The sequence below is a fragment of the Chenopodium album genome, chromosome 22 (assembly GCF_948465745.1).
Source record: "Chenopodium album chromosome 22, dcCheAlbu1.1, whole genome shotgun sequence".
In the NCBI taxonomy this organism is placed as follows: domain Eukaryota; kingdom Viridiplantae; phylum Streptophyta; class Magnoliopsida; order Caryophyllales; family Amaranthaceae; genus Chenopodium; species Chenopodium album.
In genome coordinates this window covers 12,880,930-12,899,199 of record NC_137855.1, presented here as the reverse complement: position 1 = coordinate 12,899,199, position 18,270 = coordinate 12,880,930, and the positions used below count along the sequence as shown (strand labels likewise).

Below are 18,270 nucleotides of genomic sequence, written 5' to 3'. Positions count from 1 at the left end.
CTTACCCACGCTAAACGCCTTGACTTGCTAGAGCAGGAGATTGCTGGTGTTCCTAAATGTGTTGCTGAGGAGATTACAAGAACGTTAGCGGCATTTCATATTGACCTCACTGCTCACCTCGTAGCTGGGCAGGAGCGCCCTCGGTCTGGGCCCCGATCATCGGCAGCAAATGGCTCACCCTTTTAGTGGGATAACCCTTTCGCTGGTGCGCCACCAAATTTGGCGTATGGAGATGGTGTCGATCAAGGAGGGTTCACGAACTAGCGGTTGAGGAAGATTGACTTACCTCTGTTTGATGGCACAAACCCAGATGGTTGGATCCTCCAGGTGGCAGTCGCCGCGCTTGACGGCGACGCCTTGCTTTGGTATCAGTGGGAGCATAGGCGTCAACCCGTGTTGTCGTGGGAGGCTATAAAGAAATTGATTCTCCGTCGTTTTTGAAGCCACCAGAACGCTACACGAGCAATGGCTCGTGGATCATCAGACTGGTGCAGTGGCCGATTACCGGCGACGCTTCATCGTGCTTCTCGCTCCGATCGATGGTGTTCCAGAGTAGATCGCAAAGGGGCAGTATCTTAACGGGTTGAAGGAGGGTATAAGGGTGGGAGTCCGAATCCTTGCCCAGTTTCTTTGGATCACGCTATAGATCTCTCCAAGCAGATCGAGGAGAAGTTGTGTTTGGGCCCGAGGCCCAAATCTGTTGGACACCTGCCCAATTGGTGAACCCCTAACCCATCCTTTCGCTCTAGTCCAATTTCCCAAACCCAGACTTCCACGAACCTAAACACCAGCCAATACACAACCCTACCCAATACTAGCTCTTCCACCCATCAACCACACACCACCTGAAACACTAACCTTTACCAGAAGAACACCCGAGAGATAAGGCAGTTGATAGAAACAGAACTCCAACAAAAACGCGAGCAAGGGTTGTGTTTTCGCTGTGACGAGAAATGGAACCTCAACCACCGTTGTCAGCGGCGTGGGTTGAGTGTTCAACTCACCGCGGTGGAGGAAGATGCTGGGAGGACGCCGGAGAATTTGACGCGCGGCGATCTCAAGGTGGCTGAAACGTAGCCAATTTAGGAGAATTTTGATCCTCTGGCAGCGAACTTGTCCCTAAGAGTTTCTTTGAGCTCGGTAATGGGAATAACCAATCCTTAAATTATACGAATAACCGGTGTTGTGAACGGCAAGACTATGGTGGAGATGATCGATCTAGACGCCACCCATAACTTCATATCCACCATAGTTGCACAAAAGTTGGATATCCAACCCTCGGAGTCTAAAAATTTTGCGGTGACTCTTGGTAAAGGTGAGGCGGTGCAGGGAGAAGGCTTTTGTAAATGGGTTTTGTTGGACTTGCAAGGACTGTCCATCTTTGAGGATTTCCTTATCCTTCCTTTGGGTAGCTCAGATTTAATCCTTGGCATCTAGTGGCTCGAGAAATTGGGCACCATCGCCACTAACTAGAAAACACAAGTGATGAAATTCCAGATTGGTGACTCTTCTGTCACACTTCGAGGTGACAAATCCTTGGGTCGCTCGGGGTTGTCTCTTAAGGCGATGATTAAGTCACTTCTAAAGGAGAGACACAGGTTTTTGGTGGAGCTAAACCACTTGAAGGGACAGACTCAGGGAGACCCCAGTCCTAGTGAGGTTCTCCATGATTTCAGTGGTGTTTTTGAGATGCCAGGGGGACTGCCACCACGCCGTTCAATCGAGCACTCTATTGTCTTGAAAGAGGGGTCAGACCCGATTAGTGTTCGTCCTTATAGATACCCGCAAAGTTAGAAAGACAAGATAGAGCGGTTGGTCCAGGATATGCTCACGGCAGGTATAATCCAGCCTTCTTCTAGTCCTTATGCTAGCCCTGTGTTGTTGGTGAAGAAACGTGATGGCTCATGGCGTTTCTGTGTTGATTATATAGCTTTAAATAAGTGCATTGTCCTTGATAAATTTCTCATCCCTATTCTTGATGAGCTATAGACGAATTGTATGGTGCTTGTGTGTTTTTGAAATTGGATTTAAAATCGAGGTATCACCATATTAGGGTCCGTGAGGATGATGTGCTTAAGACTGCATTTCGCACACACAAGGGCCAGCCCTTCGGTCTAACAAATGCTCTTTCCACTTTTCAGTCTTTGATGAATTCGGTTTTCAAGCTGTTCCTTCGCAAATTTGTGTTGGTCTTTTTTAATGATGTATTGGTCTACAGCAAGTCTCGTGAAGAGAATGTAAAGCACTTGGCAAAGGTGTTGTGGGTGCTGCAAACAAACTAACTGTATGCCAACCAAAAAAAATGTGAGTTTTGGCAAGAACGTGTGGCGTATTTAGGTCACATTATCTCAGGTCAAGGGGTGGAAGTTGACCAAAGAAAAGTTTAGAATATGATAGAATGGCCACAACCGCGAACTTTCTGGGTTCTTGGGATTAACCAGATACTACAGAAAATTCATCAAGAATAATGCTCAAATTTCCTATCCTTTGAAAAGCAGTTGAAGAAGGATAATTATGGGTGGGATGAGGCTGCCACCCAAGCTTTTGAGACTCTCAAGGGAGCCATGACTAAGGCTCCTATTCTTGCCATGCCGGATATTCTCAACCTTTTATTTTGGAAACTAATGCTTATGGTCAGGGGGTTGGTGCGGTGCTACTTCAAAATGGGCACCCTGTTGCTTACTTTAGCAAGTTGTTGGGGAGTAGCGCATGGACTAAGCCTTTTTATGAAAAAGAGTTAATGGTGATCGTGCTTGCGGTTGAGAAATAGCGCCATTATTTGTTGGGTAGACACTTCATAGTGCGTACCGATCAGAAAAGTCTGAAGTTTTTATTTGAGCAACGTGAAGTGGGTCAAGCCTATCAAAAGTGGGTGGGGAAGCTCTTGGGTTACACCTTCGAAATTCAGTACAAACCCGGTTCTAGCAACATCGTAGCTGATGCCTTATCTCGAGAATTGGTCTCTAATATCTCTTGCGCAAATATGGTCTCATCTTGTGGGGTGCCTTGGGCTACCTTTCAGCTACATATTCAGATTGACCCTCTTATCTGCAAACAGACCAGCAGCATCAAGCAAGGCAAAAGGTCCCCAAGTGGTTTACCTTGGACAACGGGGTACTTAAGTATAAAGGGAGGGTGGTCATTCCCAAGGTTTCTGATCTCACCACTGCCTTAATCCGAGAGTATCATGACTCTCCTCTTGGGGGTCATGCGGGCGAATTTAAGACATACCAACGGTTGTCAGCGGAGTGGTATTGGATGGGTATGCACAAAGATGTCACTCGGTATGTTCAGGCATGTTTAGTCCGCCAGCAGAATAAGACCTCGACAATCAGTCCTATGGGAATTTTGCAGCCCCTGCCCCATCTTGAATAAGGTTTGGGAGGACATCTCGATGGATTTCATCGAAGGACTTCCTAAGTTAGCGGGTTAGGACACCATCTTGGTGGTAGTTGACAGATTTTTTAAGTATAGGCACTTTATACTCCTCAAACATCCCTTCACTGCACAAATGGTTGCTCAAGTCTTCGTGAGGTGGTGCGATTGCATGATATCCCCTCTACCATTGAATCTGATTGGGATAAGGTATTTCTCAGCATATTTTGGATTGAACTCTTCAAGCTCCAAGGCACACAGTTAGCTAGGAGAACGACTTACCACCCTCAGTCAGATGGGCAGACGGAAGTAGTTAACAAAGGCGTGGAATCATATATTCGTTGCTTTGTGAATGGGAAACCAAGGTCCTGGTCTACTTGGATATCATGGGCTGAATATTGTAATAACACTTCCTTCCATACGGCCACCAATTGTACTCCCTTCAAGGTGTTGCATGGTCGAGAGCCACCTCATTTCATTCGTGATTCTCCTGGTAGCACTGCAGTTGCTACGGTGGAAGATCAATTGTTGGAGCATGATGCTGTGTTGGATGACTTAAAGTGGGTCGGATGACTTGAAGTTTCACCTCGTAAGGGCCCAAGAGTTTATGCGCCACTATGAGAACAGGGGCGGGAGAGCTGGCCACTTTGCAGTACGTGATTTAGTGTTCTTGAAACTCTAGCCATATCCTCAACACACTACGGGTAAGAGATCCAATGAGAAGTTGTCTCCTCAGTACTATGGGTCTTATCCAGTGATCTAGAGAGTTGGGGAGGTGGCTTATAAGCTGCTGTTGCCAGAGGGATCTAGAATCCACCCTGTATTCCACTGCTCCCAGCTTAAAAAGTCAGTGGGCCAGGACATACTCCTTCATTGTATGCCAGGCTATCATCTGACTTGGTCCTCGAAGTGTAGCCTGAGAGTGTCCTTGGGATCCGGAACAGTGAGCAAGGCAATCTTACCTTTGTGGAAGTTCTCATCAAGTGGCAGCACCTCTTAGATTTGGAAGCAACCTGGGAGCCTTTTGATGATATTGATGCCAGGTTCCCTGAGTTCCACCTTGAGGACAAGGTGAAGCTTGTTGGGGGAGGGGGGGTATTGCTAAAGATCGTTCTAGACCTCCTGTAGTGTTCACTTACGCAAGAAAGAAGCATGGCATGGGCAGTAAAATTAATTAACAAAGCAAGGGCAGATGAGTCATTAGCTGTAATGATTCTGTTAGAGAAGTTTGTTATAGAGAGAGAAGAATCTTTAAGTAAGAGATTAGCTAGCTAAGCTTATTTAAAGAAGGGACTTCTGTTGTAATAATTATGCAGAAAATTATTGTTAAGCTTGCTTAATTCTAGAGAGCTCCTTTCCTCTTGAAAGAAAGGTGTATTGGTTTAGTTGGCTGATCATCAATACAAACTATCCCTTACCTTCTTCTTCTTAATTTGCTGTTATTCACTGAGTTTGTTCACATGTCTGGGCAATTCCTAGCACCATAGTCTTCAATTTTATCTCCACATAGTAGGAGTCATAAAAAAAAACCAATATATATCTTTGATAAATCAATCTTCCAATTCCCAAGTATGGGATTTCAACAACATTTGTTCTTAAAGATGAATTTGAATTCAATTATGTGTATAAACAAAGTTTTAGAATATTGAAATTATTTCCAAAGACCAAACAATAAAACATTTCACAATATTTATTTCACAAACATCCATAAATCCTTGTTCAACATTCAAACATAGTTCATCATTCAAAACACTAAATACATTTGTATAAAATCACATATTTAAAGATCTAGCCGAGTACATACCTTGATCTTTACAACGATTCCACCTAGATTTACAACCACGAACTATCTCATAAATAAACATTATATGGAGTATTTAAAATAAGCATCAAATATGAAACCTTATAAAAATCATAAATTGAAAATAGTATTAGTTTTGAAAGACTAACCGCAAAACAATATAAAGTAGCAAAGCTCACGAGAAAGTTCATGTTGAAAAGAAGAAGTCAGATCTTGCAGAAGCCATATCGCATAGTATATAACTCCCAATTGGGTGATTCTTGAGCCTCACCTTAAGGATTTTTTGAGAGGAACAACTTTGTGTCAAATAGCAAAAGGTTTAAAATTATCAGAAGTGATTGAAAAATGACCTGGAACATATACGGGATGAAGTAGTACGAAAATGGGAGGAAGAAAGAAGGATGGAGCTTTAAGAACAAGAGACTTTTGGATTAAAATGGCTGAACTTTGGTTCTATTTATAGAGTTTGAGAACTTGGGAGGTCAAGTATTCAAGCTTGTAGAGGAATTTTATAAGGTCATGCTATTGTCATCATGTATGATGTCAACAACTTGGAGGTCAAGTACTCAAGCTTGTAAAGGAAGTTTGTGACTTTGGTCATACTTTAGGAGTAAGAAATGGACTTAGGTCCTTTGACTTGGAGCAAAGAAATAGTCAAAGTAGAAAAATCTTATTTTCGGCTACTCAATTCCCGGCTTGTATATCAAAATCTTTTATAAAACATAATTTTAACCAAATGATTTTCGTAAATAAAACCAAATAAAATATTTTTGAGTCACTTTAAAACATAATAATATGTAATATTAATAAAGTAAGACGTATTTAAGTCAAAACATAATTAATAGTTCATAAAACGGGTTAAAAAATACGGGGTATTACAAGTGGTCTGGAATCATGACTGGATATTTGGGGATGAAGGTACAAATCCAACCTAAAAGAGATTGAACCTGCCCTAAATAGGCCTCTACTTTGTTCTTCTCATATTCATGTGCGCTTTCTGACTAACATACAATCAATATGTTAATCCTAAACCTGTTTAATCTATGTTGATTGAATATTAATGCACAAGCAAATCTATTATTGGCGATCACTTGAATTAAAATCATATAAGCCTAAATAAAATTATTAATTATCTTATTAAGCGTGATTTCAAGTACAAATTTCCTTTAAACCTGCAAGAGAGAGCGTGATCAAGCAATAATAATATTATCAAGCAACATAATAATATATTGGTACAACAAATCATCATCATCAAAATAATATTCTCATAAAATCATAATCATATTAGCAAGCTAAGATCCTAGGCATGATACTAACATGATTAATAACAAATCCTAGCATGTCACTAAACATTAAAGATTAAAGTTTTATCTCTAACATGATACTAACATGATAGAAGAAATAGGAAGTAACCTAAACATGATACCAGAAACATACCTGATATTAGAAATATTAGTTAATATCCTAAACATGATACTAGGAATCATAAAAACATCCTAACATGATACTAGGAATTAATATAATCTAAGCATGCTTTCTAATGATATATAGCTATAAAACTACTTACTTTGTTGCTTCGTATCTCTAACTATCAAAACAATACACACGTTAATAACTTCAATGAAAATATAAAATCAAACTATTAATTCAAATAATTGAAATAGGGATTTGGGACCAAACCCTAAGAAATTATCAACCTTTCACGTCGAGGGCGAAGGCAACTTCGAACTTGACTATGTGTATCTAAGACTCGTGGATGCGGAATATTGTATTTGAAAAATGGGTAGGCTTAGAAAGAGGGAGAAAGAATAAACTTCTAGCTTAGAGAAAGAAGAGAATAGAATTAAATGATTGTTGATAATTGTTGATTGAAATGGAAAAATACGACCTTATAGATAAAAAATGACCGAAAACGATTAGAAAAGAGTTAGAATTCGAATTAAAATCAAATTCCTTTTGACGCGACAAGATAAGAACCATCGCAGCGCGATAAGTCTATTTTATATATATATTTATTCCCCGTCCCATGGTCATATTTGTGCTTATTTGAGCTCTACGGAACTATTTTTATTACTAATATACGTTTTCTAGTGTTTTTGTAGAGTTGGTATTATTTTGTAGGAATTTGCAGATTAATGTCAATTCCCGAACTTATTGAGCCACTAAAAAGACATTGGAGTTTGATAGTATTTCATGATCGTATATTTGAAGCCCAAGGTCGAACTTATTTTATTTGGTTTGGTGATTAAGGGCTCGGTTCCTTTGGAGTTATAATACTTCATATTACTACAAGACTAAGATTTATTAAGAAGAAGGAATCTACGGACCAAGTAATGAGTCCACGAATTATAAAATAACACTTAAAATGTCGGCCCAAGTTTGCTGGCCCAAACGAAGAACCAAGCAGCCCACAAATACTGCTGGGCGTGATGTATAGCGGGCTCGATCAGGCGGTAAATGGCCCGGTCGGGCGAGAGTGTTACTGCAAGCTTTTCACTTATCATAGTGGGCTAGTTGTTTAGGCCCACTTGATGATAGTTGTGTCTGTGATTTGTGTTTATTTAAGGAGTAGTAGTACCGCAGGTTAGGTAGTTAGTTTTCTTTTAATTTTTTCTTTTATTCTTACTTTTATACTACCTCCGTTTTTATTTAGTTGACACGTTTTGACTTTAGCACTATTCACACACCTCCCTTTGACCGTGTTTTGTGCTTTATACATAATGAAAAATATAGTCATGTGGGATCTTGTTAGATTCGTCACGTTATATACTTTCAAAATATCAACTTTTCATAATTTTTGCTTATCAATAATTAAAGATATTAATGATTGAATAAGTGCATTGGCAAACGTGACTAAAGAAACGTGTCAACTAAAAAGAAACGGAGGAAGTATTTCCGTAACTTGCTAGTTAGGATTTTCTTAAGTTTGTTTTACCTCGCTTCGTCTTTTTCGTCCTTTCTAGTTAAGATTTCTATGCTTTTGATTATTAGTAGTAAAGTTTACTCCATATTCCATTCTTGATTTCATAGTGTTATTATTTTTGTTTGGATTGCAGTTTATTATTATTACTTTGTTTTAGTTTTAATTTTATTGTTTTTATTAAGTTTCTTTTATTGTTTTTATTTTTATTGCTTTGTTAATTTAATTATTGTTTTAATCATGCTTAATTTAATCGCTTTGTTTAGTTTAGTTTTAATTATGCACGAGTAGTTTTATTCTAGGGTTATGGGGATCCATGATTAATATGAAAGGGTAATTTATTATTGTTGATTGTTAATGTTTTAGATTAATTTCCTATTGATTGGTTTAATGCTCTGCAACTAGATTAGAACTGGTTTAATTGTATGAGTTAAGCAATATTGATTCGAGATTCGAGAGATGAGAATTGATGTTTAGGCTTAGTTTCAATAGGTAGACTAATTTATAAATGGTTAAGTCGAGATTCGAAAGATGAGATTTAATACCGGTAGATTAACTCTGCGATTATAATACGTAGCGAAAGCCCTTTATAATCTGGTTAATTAATGCATTGATGATTGATTATTATGTTTTACCCTGGAGTATTGTTTATTGGTGAACCTATACCCTAGGCCTTTTAATATTTGATTCCTCCCTACTTTATTTTCCCTACTCATATTCTTCGTAGTATAGTCTTTAATTACAACAACATTGGTTACCCTGATAATTTAGATTATAATAATTAATTAGGAATAGAAAGACTAGTTTCCCTGTGGATTCGACCCTACTTCCCTATCTGCATTAGTTAGAGGACTTAGGTAATTACTTTTGATTAGGAGATACGACTTTACCCTGTCACGGCGCAATAGTATCGCGGCGCAATAGGATTATCGCGTCGCGATAAAAAAAGTTTTTGAAGATTTTGTTTTTATCATAAATTTTGATCCGTAAGTCCAAATAAAGCATATAATACTTCGTTAGAAAGCTCTTGAATTCTACATTCCAACTCAATTAGAATCAAATTAAAATCTGTTATATAATAAAGGATATGGCCAATATAGTGGGAGGGTGTCAATTTTGGATAAAGTTTCGTATTTATTTCATATCTTTTTCGTTATAGCTCGGAATTAATATTATTATATATCATTGGAAAGATAATATCAAGAGCTATCTAACCATTTAAGATTTGGATAAAAATTATGAGACACGAAAATAATATCTGAACATATTTCATTTCTCATAAAACAAGAACTCTTAAATAGAGAAGTTTTGTTCAATTTCAAACTCTTTGATCTTATCTTTTCAAAAAAGAATAATTAAGATCTTTTAGAAACTTATAGAAGCTTCTAATTAATCCTAATTATTTTATGAATGGCGTTTAGGGTTATTTTTACCCCGCCATGTGGCCCAATTAAAGGGTGACACGTGTAAACCCTGGGTTAGTCCAAAGTGGACCAATCCCTGCTTTACACGTGGCTGATACGTGTCGTTTCCCGTATAAAATTAATTAATAATTTACCTTAACTTAAACCTCAAAAATATTAACAACTAGTAAAAAGGGTAAGTAAGGGTCGAACCCACGAGGAGATTGGTTAACTCTATAAACTCAAAATTAAACTCGAAACGTAAACTATATACATAAAAGAGTACTATTCACACTATGAACATGAAATTTGGGGGAGTTTAAATGATAATAGTCAACTAATACTACTATGAAAAATAGAATCTAAACTACTATATACAATTGACGACTTACTTAACCAACTCCATTCATAACTTTACTTGAATTAACTTATTGGAAATTATAACTAACCGGCCTCGCACGATTAATCAACTTAATTACTGGACTAACTGTAGAGACTTTAGTAACAAAGACTCCCTATCTCCCTTATTTGAAACCAATTGCGAACTAAGCCAAAATCGACTCTAAACCAATCTAATTAACACAAATATGTTGCAACTTGCATGAATTAGTCTTGGCAGCATTAATATCTAGGAGACCTCATTAGCCCTAACTAATCTAATCACTTAAATGTCGGATTAGTTAGATTGAAATTGCTTTCTAATTTAAACCAAACCGTAATCGCAGACTCGATTTAAAATTAGGGACTACTCTCCTATACGATTCAAACTAAGTCGAATCATATAGATAGCAATAATTTACAACTAACAACATGAAAGATAACAATCAATATCGAATTGCAAATTTATTAATCAAGAACAAGCAAATTTCAAATACCCATTAAATAAAAAAACGTAGTACTATCAAGATTCAATTATAATACCAATAAACCAATAAAAGTATCTCATCAAATTAGGAAAGAACATCAAATAAATCAGTAATATGGAACAATTAAGTTAAGAAGAAGACTTATGAAATATACTCCCAAGAACACCCGAATAAACCCGGCTTCGACCCCCGCGATTCACCTTCGTTCTCGTACTACCTTGGATGCGAGACTAAGCTCCCCTCCAATGGCTATCTTTTCTTCACCAATTGCCCACTTACGACTCACTCGAACAATTTCGCTCTTTGTATAATTGTTGGCTAAGTTGTGTGTTTTTTGGAGGGAATATTTGGGGGGTTTTATAAGCAGAAACAACCTAGGTTATCCGGGATCAAAGAGATAGAATTGAGAACAAAGATAGAGATTCATCTTTGCTTGAATTTCGGAGGTAGTATTGATCTTCTTTGATTGAGGAAGATGATGGTAGTTTGGGGTCTTATTCTGGTTGATATTCACGCCCCTTTTCCTCTTCTTCTTATCTTTTATTTTTTTTTTTCTTTTCTTCTTGCTTTCTTTTCATTTGGTTGCACGTGCCTTTTGCTCCAAGTGGGCTTCTTGAATTTTCCTAGCCCACTTACTCTTTCTTATTCTCCTACCAAAACCACACATCATAATTTTAAGTACCCTTTTATTATGAAAATAGCAATAAAATAAAATACTAATTAAAATAATATCTAAAATAATAAAAATAGATAATTTCATACATTAACTAGAATAAAATGACTAATAGACTAATATTAGAGACTAAAAATATGGTATATTATGCACTTATCAAATTCCCCCACACTTAGTCTTTGATCGCCCTCGAACAAACTAAATAAAACTAACTTAAAAAAGCAATAGACCTAACTCACTGTTATAGGAATCATGGTTACACTTAGCATATGCAACAAGTCCTCTAACGTGAGAACATACCCACAAAGTCTCTTCATTTGGAATCTTTAAATCAATCAGCAAATATAACTAACATAAGCATTTAAACACTCACCAGCATGCATGGACCATATATTTGACATTTATATAAATTTCAACACCCTCAATGTCCGACATCGTATCATTTCTGTTTCTCACCTTTATTTTAGATATTTGATTAAATGTCTCGGATCATTAGAACTTTTATTAAAAGAACAAGGTAAAATGAAGGTGGGAACTATGTTTGGGCTTGTAATAGTATAGGTGGAGACTAGTAGAGCACATTAATACGTAGTACACTTATATCACACATCTCCAACATACTTTTTCTTTTTTTTTTTTTTTTTTTTTTTTTTTTCATATTAGTCTCAGGACTCTTAATGTTTTGTCTCTGTCAAATAGTTCTTGTAGCGAGTGTTCGACCAGTGACTCCCGGTCCAATTGGCCCAAGGCACTAGGTTTTAAGATGCCCCTACGGATCTACTTACTCGAACTGCTTAAGCATGAGATAAAAACATCACACGTACATAACTGGGTTTTGAACCTTTTTTTTATTTTTATTTTTTTTTATTTTTTATTTTTTAACCCAGACATTGGTACGCAGAGCCTTCAAATCTGAAACTTTTCATTAGAAAACCACCAAATAATGACACCCACCATTCCACTTTACATCACAATTTAACAATATGCTCTACTAATCCCAAAAAGGTGTTTCAATGGTTTTGTGGACAGAGGCACATTTAATTTGTGAGTTTATATGATAAGAAACTTAAGCTCAAATTGGTTCAATATTGGATGATGTTAGTGGTAGGCTTTGAGACATGATAAAATAATTAGTGAGAAACAAAAACTTTTACTAATCATATCAAAGAGGGGTTTAATCTATCTTTCATGTCTGTAATCCACAGCATACAATAAACAAGAGACATTTTTTTTTTTTTTTTTTTTTTTTTTTTTTTTTTTTTTTTTGCTGATTAACCCAAAGTTCCTTCATTTATGAAACTAGCAATAACAAACTTATTAGTCTAAAATTCGACAGCACCTCCTCTAAATTAGGAGCAATCCACTTCAAAAAAAAAAAAAAAAAAAAAAAAGAGCTATTTTTTACAATGCATTTACAGCCAAATATCCAATCAAACAGCATTCTCTCCACAAAAAACCAAATCGATTTCAAATATTCAATCCCCCCCGCACTTAAACTTTTCATTGTCCTCGATGAAAACAAAAGGAAAGAAAGGGAAAGAGAACTTAGCTGGTCATGTGAGCTGTGTCAATGCTATGGATCAGCTCCAAGTTTGTGTTATGTTCTGGAAGACTTGCAAACTTTAAACTTTGAAGTACGGTGAAGCATCAAGCAGTTCATTTGTCTTATCAAGGAGTGAAATGTCCTGTCTAGCCCTTTGTATTTGTTTGTTTAATCTGCCAGAACAACATGGGGTAAGGCTGGTGCTAATTTCAGAACAAAAAGAACACACAAAAACATGAACTATTAAAGAAAGAAAGAAAGTGCAGAAAAATAATCTTGGGTTGCCTCCCAAGAAGCGCCTTTAGTTTATGTTGTTGGCTCGACATTCTTCCCTTCATGCTTGTTCAAAGAATAAGTCTTCAATCATGGTCACATAAGCTTGGTCATAGAATGGTTTTAACCTGTGACCATTAACCTTGAAAGTTTTGTTGGTATCAAAATCTTTGATTTCTACTGCACCATGAGGAAAAACATTAGTAACAATAAAAGGACCAAGCCATCTAGTTTGCAATTTTCCTGGAAATAATTTCAACCGAGCATTAAAAAGAAGCACTTTTTGCCCAACCTGAAAGGATTTCCTAGCTATGTTCTTATCATGGAAGGCTTTGGTTTTGTCTTTATAGATTTTGGCATTTTCATATGCCTCTAACCTCAATTCTTCCAGCTCAAGCAACTGTAATTTCCTCTCTTTTCCAGCAAGGTCATAGTCTAAATTACATTGCTTTACTGCCCAAAAGGACTTATGCTCAATTTCCACAGGCAAATGACATGCTTTACCAAAAACAAGTCTAAATGGAGACATAACTAAAGGAGTTTTATATGCAGTTCTATATGCCCACAATGCATCACCTAATCGAAGACTCCAATCTTTCCTATTAGGATTAACCATTTTCTCAAGAATTGATTTAATTTCCCTGTTAGAAACCTCAGCCTGCCCATTGGTTTGAGGATGGTATGCAGTAGCAAGTCTATGGGTTACATGATATTTTTCCAAAAGAGCACCAAAGGTTTTGTTGCAAAAATGAGTCCCTCTATCACTTATGATGGCCTTAGGCATGCCAAATCTATTAAAAATATGACTCTTAACAAACTTAACAACAGTTTTAGCATCATCAGTTATCACAGCCTTTGCCTCTACCCATTTAGATACATAATCGACAGCAAGAATAATGTAAACTTTACCAAAAGAAGAAGGAAAGGGGCCCATAAAATCTATACCCCACACATCAAATATTTCACAAATAAGGATACCAGATTGAGGCATTTCATTTCTTTTAGACAGATTTCCAGTCTTTTGGCAACGTTCACAAGATTTACAAAACAAATATGCATCTTTGTAAATAGTAGGCCAATATAATCCACATTCAAGTACCTTATGAGCAGTCCTCTGAGGACCAAAATGTCCTCCACTTTCAAAATTATGACAAAAAGTAAGAATAGAGGCATATTCAGGTTTGTCTACACATCTTCTAATCATTTGGTCAGAACATGATTTCCATAAATATGGATCATCCCACATATAATATTTAGAATCAGATATAATCTTATTCTTTTGAGCTTTAGTGAGTGTAGGGGGAAATGTTCCAGTCACTAGATAGTTAACAATATCAGCATACCAAGGAGTGTCAACACTATATAAAGATGCAAGCTGCTCATCAGGAAAAAATTCAGTTATTAAAGGCCAATCCTCTCTGGGAACAATTCTACTTAGATGGTCGGCAACTGGGTTTTCAACACCTTTTCTATCTCTAATTTCCACGTTAAATTCCTGTAATAGAAGCATCCACCTAAGCAACTTAGGTGTTGAATGACTTTTCTTTAACAAATATTTAAGAGCTGCATGATCAGAATAAACAATCACGCGAGTGCCAAGTAAGTAAGACCTAAACTTCTCTAAAGCAAAAACAACAGCATACATCTCTTTTTCAGTGACAGTGTAATTGCATTGAGCATAATCTAGTGATTTAGAAGCATAATGGATCACATAGGACTCTTTATCCTTCTTTTGCCCTAAAACTGCTCCTACAGCCTTATTACTAGCATCACACATAATTTCAAAAGGCAAAGACCAATCAGGGGGTCTAATCACAGGAGCACTTGTCAATTTGTCTTTTAAATCATCAAAAGCTTTCTTGCATTCATCATTAAAGTCAAAAACAACATCTTTAGCAAGCAATGCACATAAAGGTGAAGCAATCTTAGAGAAATTTTTGATAAAGCGTCTATAAAAGCCAGCATGTCCTAAAAATGATCTAACATCACGAACACATGTAGGATAAGGCAAAGAACTAATGACATCAATTTTAGCTTTATCAACCTCTAGACCCTTGGCACTAACAACATGACCAAGAACTACACCTTGTTCAACCATAAAATGACATTTTTCAAAATTCAAAACAAGGTTAGTTTCAACACATCTTTTCAAAACTTGAGATAAAGCATGAAGACATCTATCAAACGAATCACCAAACACAGTAAAATCATCCATAAACACTTCCATATCTTGTTGAATCAAATCAGAAAATATACTCATCATGCATCTTTGAAAAGTTCCAGGAGCATTGCATAAACCAAAAGGCATTCTTCTAAAAGCAAATGTACCAAAAGGACAAGTAAAAGTGGTTTTATCTTGATCTTCAGGGGCAATGGGTACTTGTGTGTAACCTGAATAACCATCTAGAAAACAGAAATAAGATTGTCCAGCAAGTTTTTCTAACATCTGATCAATAAATGGAAGGGGAAAATGATCTTTTCTAGTAGCTTGATTAAGTTTCCTATAGTCAATACAAACTCTCCATCCATTAGAAACTCTAGTAGGGACAAGCTCTCCTTCATTATTTTCTACAACAGTTATTCCACTCTTTTTAGGTACCACATGAATTGGACTTACCCATTGGGAATCAGAAATAGGGTAAATCACTCCTGCATCTAACCACTTTAGAATTTCATTTTTAACTACTTCCATCATTGAAGGATTCAATCTACGTTGAGCCTCTCTAGTTGGTTTAGCATCTTTTTCAAGAAAAATTTTATGCATGCACATAGCGGGGCTAATGCCTTTTATGTCAGCTAAAGTCCATCCTAAGGCTTCCTTATGATTTTTAAGCAAATTCAATAACCTAATCTCTTGAGATTGGTTTAAAGAACTTGAAATAATCACAGGTAGAGTCTCATTATCACCCAAATAAACATACTTCAGATTAGAGGGAAGGGGTTTCAATTCTAATTCAGGTGGCTTAACAATAGAAGGAATCAATTTAGGCACAACAGAGGGTAAAGATTTTGTGCATCCATTAGAAACATCAGATTCAATCACATCAGACGATGCTACAAAAGAATCAACCAATTCTGTTTTTTCAATATCACCAAAAACACCATTTTCAAACAAATTTTCACACCACTCATCAAAGACATCCTGAGCCATCCAATCACATGCATCAAAAGAATCTATAGAACTAACATTATTGACATCATTAGGATATTTCATAGCATCAAATATGTTGAATTTTATCAGTTCTCCATCAAATTCCATTGTCAAATTACCTTCATGAACATCAATTTTAGTCTTGGAAGTCTTTAGAAAAGGACGTCCCAACAACAAAGGAACGCTATCAGATTTATCACCCATATCAAGCACATAAAAATCAGCAGGAAAAACTAATTCATTCACTTGAACAAGCACATCTTCTAAAACTCCCATGGGAAATGCATTAGATCTATCAGCTAGTTGGATAATCACATTAGTCTTAGACAAAGGACCAACATTCAAAGTATCATATACAGACTTAGGCATGACATTGATTGAAGCACCTAAATCTAGCATGCATCTTTCAAAAATAGAGTTACCAATTTTACATGGAATAGAAAACATGCCAGGATCCTTACATTTAGGGGGAAGTTTCTTTTGAATTACTGCTGAAATATTTTCCCCCATACTTACCTTCTCAGAAGGGCGAAATTGTCTCTTATTAGTACAAAGTTCCTTAAGAAACTTTGCATAGCGTGGTACCTGCTTAATAGCATCAAGAAGAGGAATATTAACTTCAATTTTCCTAAAAGTCTCTAGAATTTCATTGTCCATAGCTTCTTTCCTAGACTTAGCAAAACGGGAGGGGAAAGGGGGAACATCTTTAAAACGAGAAACATCAAAATTCACATCAGAATTACTCTTCCCTGCAGGTTCTTTCTCGCTCTCTTTATCATGTTTTTCCTTACTCTCACTAACTACATCTTTAGGTCTGACTTCTACTTCTTTCTCTACTGCTCTATTTTTCATTCTAGGTTCTGCTAACTCTTTACCACTCCTAAGTGTTACAGCTTTAGCATGTTCATTTGGATTGGCAAGTGTTTGAGAAGGAAGTCTATTCGAGAGTTGAGATTCCAAATTACTAAGAGTATTGCTTATTTGACCTATCTGAGTGTCTATGTGATGTAAGTGAATGTCAGTTTTCTTTTGATATTCAACACCTTGATCATGAACCTGTCCTATTTGGTTTGCTAATTATTTCACCAAATCTTCTAATGAAGGGCTAGCAGGTTTAGGTGATGGGTTTTGTTGACCAAGTTGCTTAAATTGATTAAACTGTTGAAATTGTGGTCTATTTCCATACCTTAGATTAGGGTGGTCTTTCCAACCTTCATTATAAGTATGTGAGAAAGGATCATACTTCCTATTTTGTTGACTAGTAAAACCCCCTAAGGCATTAACATCTTCACTCTGTATAGTAGGACATTCATCAGTAGCATGAGAAAAATCAGAACAAACACCACAAACTCTAGATTTAGACTCATTACTAGCAATTTTAGAAACAAGAGTAGTCAAAGTAGCAATTTGTTGAGAATTTTCTTGCAATTGATTCTGAATACCACTTATATCAATTTCATTTACTCTTTTAACATCATTTCTTGTACTAAACTGCTGTGTGTTTTGAGCCATATTAGAGATTAATTTCCTAGCTTGACTTGGTGTTTTATCCACTAATGCACCTCCACTAGATGCATCTATCATACCCCTATCATTGGGTGACAACCCCTCATAAAAGTATTGAATTAGCAATTGATCACTAATTTGATGTTGTGGACAAGATGAACAAAGCCTATTAAAACGTTGCCAATACTCATATAAAGACTCATTATTATTTTGTCTAATTCCACAAATTTCCTTCCTAATAGAACCTATACGACTTGCAGGAAAGAATCTTTCAAGAAAAACTTTTTCCAACTCCGCCCAAGAATTAATGGAACTAGATGGAATTTGCTCATATAACCACTCTTTAGCAGGATCTTGCAAAGAAAAAGGAAAAGCATGCAATCTAATATGTTCCTGTTCTATTCCTTCGGGATTCATAGAAGAACATACAACTTTAAACTCTTTTAAATGTCTATAAGGATTCTCACCTGCGTTCCCATAGAATTTAGGGAGAAGATTAAGGAAACCTGAGTTCAGTTTGAGGGGATTCTCTAGCTCCGGAAAGACAATGCAGAGAGGATCTTCTCCTGTTTTAGGGGCTCCCAGTTCTTTCAATGTCTGTTCTGCCATGTTGCTATATTTGATCGGCAATGGATCTTCTATTTCAAGTGCTGGTTCAGCACTGAAAATATGCAGAAGCTCCTCTGGGTTTGCTCCGTTTATCAAGTCTATGTACGCTCTTATGCGCTGAAGTCTTGCTTCTTTATCGTATGCGTACAT

General features: G+C 36.7%; 2 protein-coding genes across 2 annotated transcripts; one reads left to right on the top strand and one right to left on the bottom strand.

The window, feature by feature from the left end:
• The first annotated feature begins 1,485 nt into the window (after positions 1-1,485).
• LOC145603978 (uncharacterized) lies at positions 1,486-4,503 on the top strand. Its single transcript, XM_081659942.1, has 6 exons — positions 1,486-1,789; positions 1,990-2,255; positions 2,499-2,691; positions 3,059-3,294; positions 3,475-3,939; positions 4,291-4,503. Exons 1-6 carry the CDS (start codon positions 1,486-1,488, stop codon positions 4,501-4,503), a joined length of 1,677 nt encoding a protein of 558 aa, XP_081516068.1.
• A 12,579-nt stretch (positions 4,504-17,082) lies between these two features.
• On the bottom strand, positions 17,083-18,270 carry LOC145603977 (uncharacterized). The gene has a single exon (XM_081659941.1). It carries the CDS (start codon positions 18,268-18,270, stop codon positions 17,083-17,085), a length of 1,188 nt encoding a protein of 395 aa, XP_081516067.1.